The sequence below is a fragment of the Dipteris shenzhenensis genome, chromosome 4 (genome assembly GCF_047967505.1).
Source record: "Dipteris shenzhenensis isolate YYH24624 ecotype China chromosome 4, Dip_SZ_1.0, whole genome shotgun sequence".
Lineage (NCBI taxonomy): Eukaryota > Viridiplantae > Streptophyta > Polypodiopsida > Gleicheniales > Dipteridaceae > Dipteris > Dipteris shenzhenensis.
The window spans coordinates 34,086,843-34,092,842 of NC_141599.1; the positions used below are offsets into that span (position 1 = coordinate 34,086,843).

Consider the following 6,000-nt stretch of genomic DNA (forward strand, 5'->3'; position numbering starts at 1 on the left):
GTTCTAAGCGGTGATAGTTGCACAGTTGTAAATCAAAGGCATGTCGCCTGGTCCGAGTCGGTCCGTTGTTGGCTCTATGGCTGTGCCACTTATGTTGGTGTTAACAGCTAGTCTTCTTTCTTGTTGAAGTCGCACACTTGCTATAGATGCGTGGCTATTGCTAGTAACTGCTTGCAACTGGTCTGCTTGAGTTTGCCAAATACTCTCTATCTCCATTACTCTCAACATCAGAATTCTCTCTCTCTCAAACACAAAGGAAAATAGATGGAGTACCTCACAAATCTTTACAAGAAGGGTAAGAACCTCTTAAATCTCTCATTGGAAGGATCTCTCACGAAATGGATCGAATGAAGCGGAATTGTCAAATCAATAGATGGAGTGCAAGAATGATGAAGAGATAAACGACATAAGCATAGACTCAATTTCAACAAGATTGAGACTTGTACTCATAAAGCGACTTGAGAGCTTGCTTGATGATATGGCTTGAAATGAACCTCCCTTTTATAGGAGTAGATATATACTTCCATTTGCTTGCTCACATGTGGGATAATACCTCCATGCCATGTGACAGCAATTGCTTCATACCTTTACTCATGGCACCACAACTCTCAACAAGCCTAGCGCTTGGCCTTTACATGAAAGCTCTCTCAAAAGGACTCATCCTCAGGTGATGTATGTGGTGTATGCCACATCATGTGGTCCCTGAAAAATCCCTCACTGATATCCATGACATGACATCATGAGTGGCATAACGTAGGACCTAAGGTCTAACTACCACAATCTAAAACCTCATCTAATCCAAGCTCAAATGCCATCTAAGGTCCCCCTTGCTGCTATACGGTCTCATGCCTTCGTAATGAATGTCAATTGATAAGCCACAGTCCTGAGGTATGCTGACTCTTGACTAGACCCTCGACACTTAGTGAGCTTAATAAACTGGTAGGAGAATTAGAAACATAACATGTATGCCTGCAGCCTACAAATGTGCCTCATTGAGGCATCAAATCCCATTAAATATGTCAACATTCTGTGGCAGAGATCCTGCCTATCTACAAGCATTGTATTAAACAGGCAGCCACCAAAAGAAAATAATTTGCACAATGCCTTACGATAAGCTCGATTCAGCTCGAGGGCTTCCTTGTCCTCCATTACCAATGTGAGCGGAAAAAAACCAGGCCCATGTTTGCATATAAATCTGTCCAATCCAAAAACTGAAATCAGTTCAAAAATCACCGACAAGATTGATTTATAAACAGAAACCGACAATCTGATGGGAGCAGTTTGGAGTATGAAAAGAGGTTGCGATTGTGCTACAAGTATTTTTTATTACAGAAGACACTTCCATTGTTTTTTTTTAAGAATGAACTTGACTATACTAAAGAACAATTTGAAACCATAGACATAGTCGTGAGTTTCATCTTGGAGAACAGTGAAATGATCCTTGTAGTAAACGAGTCCCAAAGTTGTATCAGAAAACATATCAATTTCTTTTTTCACATTGCACAAGATACCACATGCTGAGTCTTTTAAGTTTTTTGTGCACAAAAGCTGACTGTCATGGCAAGGCCTAGCATTAAAAAAGCTATATATCAGTTCCGCAACAATATTGCATGACTTTAGCATTTTCATAGAAAACAAAAAAAGGACAGTATGCCTCTGGTGCAAAATCCTTTATGGTTTGAAGCAGGCACCCCAAGCTGGTATGCCTTGATACATGCTCATCCTCTAAGACTCGGTTTTCAGAACAGTCCTAAAGAGAGCACTCTTTATGTCCACAAGGATGATGCAGACTTGCTGGTTTTAATTCTATATGTCGATGAGCTGCTCTTGACTAGACCTTCTACTCAGCATATTACAGTCTTAAAGGCTGATTTGCAGCAGTCATTTGCAATGACAGATTAGGCCACCTCCACTACTATTTTGGAATTCAGTCTGCTCATGTTGAGGGGGGTATTATGATGAGTCGGTCCAACTACATTGGACAGCTCTTACACAGATTTCAATTTGAGGATTGTAAACCAGTCTCTACACCTTTGGAATCTGGTTTTCGTTTCTCCTTGGATAATGCTATTAAAACTTTCGATGCTACCCTATATCAGCAAGCTGTTGGATGCTTGAAATATTTATGTCACACACGGCCTGATCTTCAGTATGCTGTTTCCCAGTTTAGCAAATTCATGCACAGCATTGGCAGGCAGCGAAACGTGTCTTCCCTTACTTGAAAGGTTTCCAAGGTTTGGTTGTCCTTTATGGGCCTGCCCAAAAGCTACAACTGCCTCTTCGGGCATCACTATCTTCAGCTTATGTATCTTCCTATTGAGGATTCTCACCCTGATTTCTCAAAAGGGTCATGCCCTTCACCATGAAGAGTCTCCCAAGACTTCAGCATGATTTAAATAGAGGGACAAGAACTTGCTTAGAGTTGCCAATCAAAAGGTGCTGATATATTCTTTGAAAAAAAAAAGTGCTGATATAATATAGGATTGGTAGGGAGCCAGACAACAGGAGGCTAGATGTTGACAAGTTCTCCATTGTAGCTTTCCATCGTTACTTGTTACTAGTCTGTCTTCACTCTGAAGTCAAACTATTGAGTCCCCTCTGTTTTAAAGACAACTTTTACATAAGTTCAGGTCTGAATCACGAATATGTAACAGGGAGAAGGGCCTTATCGTTTTTGACAATATTACCTGATTTGTCTCTACTTTTTCAATCCTATGAACCAAGCCAAACGTTCTCTTCTGCTGTGTGCCTGGCTGGACTTTGCTTAGGCTATGTAGTTGGATTTGGCACAAGTATCAGAGCACCCTTAAAAGCACATTGGTGACCAATCTTGGCATTTAGGGGCGATTTCAAGCCCTAGAGCACCATCCGCAACAGCCAGTCATGCCTCAGTTTGTCTTCCTTGTAAACATTCGAGCCTTGGAAAATCAGAAAAACAGCCAATAGCACCTCGCTCTTCTCTGCCTACACATAAGCTTTAAATATTGGGCCATGTCGCCTCAAGGCCATCAGCCTCTGAAGGCACCACCTAAACACCCCTGTGAGCTAACGCAGCTCTAGCCTTGCACTTTAGGAGCATGTGTCATGGTGACTGTCAAGCTGCTAGGATTGTCACAAGGCCTCTTGGCAGACCACATTTTTCATTTCTCCACCAGCATGTGGCATTGTGATCGCATTACATTCCTTCCACCTAATTATTCCATACCTACAAATCCCATATCTACCTTCGTAAGCCTAGAATATATCCAATCTTGCAAATTAAAATCTTGACAAAAGAGTGAAAAAACAATGAGAGAGAACGAGAGGAAAGGGGAGAGCAACAAAGATAAAGGGAAGAAGAAAATTTAGAGAAGGTATGAAACAAAGCTAACGGTTTTTTTATAACTTACTAGGCAAAGGTACTCTATGTTCTCATCCCTACCCAAGCATAAGCTGCCATGTAGATCTCAAAGGATCCTGCAATACCTTGGGTGAATCCAGAGCTTAATAAGTGGGAGCCGAGATTGCTGCAACGAATTGTATATGCCTTTCACTTACCAGGAGAAGTTTTTTGTGAGGAAGAAAGAAAAACTATGTGCTTAAGATCTTAGCATGTAGAAGGAAAGAAGACTGTAAACCTTGCAGAGGAGGAAATTATTAACATATTAAAAGTTTTCTAGATGAAAAATTAAGGCTGCAATAAGAACTGGCATAGAATGCAGCCCATGAGACTACAGCGGCTCCAAAACTAAAGAGTTAGAGCATGTAGAAGGAAAGAAGACTGTAAACCTTGCAGAGGAGGATATTATTTCAAAGAGCCTTTCACTTACCAGGAGAAGTTTTTTGTGAGGAAGAAAGAAAAACTATGTGCTTAAGATCTTAGCATGTAGAAGGAAAGAAGACTGTAAACCTTGCAGAGGAGGAAATTATTAACATATTAAAAGTTTTCTAGATGAAAAATTAAGGCTGCAATAAGAACTGGCATAGAATGCAGCCCATGAGACTACAGCGGCTCCAAAACTAAAGAGTTAGAGCATGTAGAAGGAAAGAAGACTGTAAACCTTGCAGAGGAGGATATTATTTCAAAGAGCTAACATATTAAAAGTTTTCTAGATGAAAATTTAAGGCTGCAATAAGAACTGGCATAGAATGCAGCCCACGAGACGACAGCGGCTCCAAAACTAAAGAGTTAGAGCATTTGCAAATCAGTGGGGACTTCTTTGGAAAAAAGGCATATCCTATTTCATGAGGCAAACTTTGCATAACCACCAAAACGGCTGCGATCTTATGTGATAATACTAGGCCGACATACTAAACAGTAAGGCAAAAATATCATTATCTACATCATAACCTACCAAAGATACAAAGCAAGCCAATAGTCCAATGTAGAAGTAGGCAAAGATGCTTCATTCATGGCAGACACACTCGATGAGAACACATAATTTGTTCACGCCCATCAAAAGCGAAGGAAAAAATGTCGTACTTGGCAACGCTCACTGCCAAGAAACTCCTCTCGTAAAGAGGAATAAACATCAGCATCAGTAACAATGCGAGCAACCTGCACATATGATCAATCAAAACTGATGTGAGCTTCAAGCCCCACGACATTCTGCTCCCAGCAACAACCTAACAACAAGGATCTGAGTCTGATTGATAAGAGGATGTAAGAAACGCACATGAGACCCCATGCACTCGGTAGGACGAAAATTGATGAAAGCAGTAGAGCGACATTCAAATGAATGGCACTCAACCAAACGAAAACGGCCAAAGTGCTCTTAAACTTCGAAACTTGCGGTGAATGCACCACGGTGGGCTTCCTTTCTTCTTTCATGCCTCCACCCATCGACCTAGTTCACGAATGCTCGGGCCAGATGAGTAGGAAATCTTTTCAGCCCTTTACGTTACAGAAGACCCAACTTGTTCTCATTCGTTATGTTCTCTCTCTCTCTCTCTCTCTCTCTCTCTCTCGTATCAATAGAGGCGCTGTCAGGATGGATAGATCTCTCGCCTCTCTAGAGTTCGTTCACGGAAACCCGGCAGGAAAAGCATCTCTCTCTCTCTGAGACATGATTATCATCTCCCGAGAAAGAGCTTTATTAGCCCACCAGCGGAGAAAGCCAAGGGAGAAACAATGAGCTCGTGATGTCCATAACTATAGCCGTGGCAGAGTCCATGACAAGAACGGATGCATCCAGCACTCTCTCTCTCTCTCGGTTGTGTGGGTGTCCGTGAAAGCGTCCAACTATGGTGTACCACTTTTACCCGCCGGTCTCTCTCTCTCTCTCTCTCTCTCTCTCTCTCTCTCTCTCTGTGTTGTCGTTGAGCCCGCTATAATGGCTGTTCCAGGGGGGTAGGCTTTAGGTAAGAATATTGAAGTTTCCAACAAATATTGAGATCGGCTCTCTCTCTCTCTCTCTCTCTCTCTCTCTGGGCTGTAAGTTTCCGTGAAAGCATCCAACTATGGTATACCACTCCTATGTGCAGATCTCTCTCTCTCTCTCTCTCTCTCTCTCTGTGTGCGCCGTCTATAGTGGCGACGCAAGCTGGTCCAGGGTGTAGTTGTATGAAAGGCTATTGAAGCTCTCAACAACAACAAATCTTGAAACTGGGTTGGATCTTCCGGTGGATTGTGGGGAGTTGGCCAATACAGAGACGGCAATTCCGATCGAGGGAGGGCGACAAGCTGCCACGCAACAATCTTGTGCAAGCCCCGAAACGTGGCTGGATCATCGGGCCAAAGAGACAGGGACCGACAAACAAAGCCTCCTCCTCTCAAACACAAGAATCTCCAACGAACCATAGTTGAATATTCCCCCTTGCCTTTTGTTATTGCCATGTCACCACGTTACGTAGGGGCCAAGACCGGCTACACTAGCTTCCACCTACACACATCACATCATTATATGTCAATGTGTTGCCATTCTGTGCCTTGCTTTTCCACTCCAACAATCCACGGCTAGGTTAGAGATGGGTCAGTAAGGCTGCCAATGCAGCCTTACTGACCCAAGGCTAGGTTAGAGA

The 6,000-nt window shown here is 42.6% G+C and overlaps 1 protein-coding gene across 1 annotated transcript in view; it reads right to left on the bottom strand.

Annotated features, from left to right (window-relative positions):
• The window catches only part of DGAT2 (diacylglycerol acyltransferase family), a 43,705-nt gene extending 37,977 nt beyond the window's left edge, over nt 1-5,728 (bottom strand). Inside the window, exons 1-3 of the mRNA XM_087373761.1 lie at nt 4,656-5,728; nt 4,463-4,537; nt 1,110-1,195 (exon numbers count right to left, since the gene is read on the bottom strand). Coding sequence (XP_087229887.1) covers nt 1,110-1,195; nt 4,463-4,537; nt 4,656-4,822 — 328 coding nt within the window. The 5' untranslated portion in view covers nt 4,823-5,728. The remainder of the gene's footprint in view (nt 1-1,109; nt 1,196-4,462; nt 4,538-4,655) is intronic.
• Between the last annotated feature and the right edge of the window lie 272 nt (nt 5,729-6,000).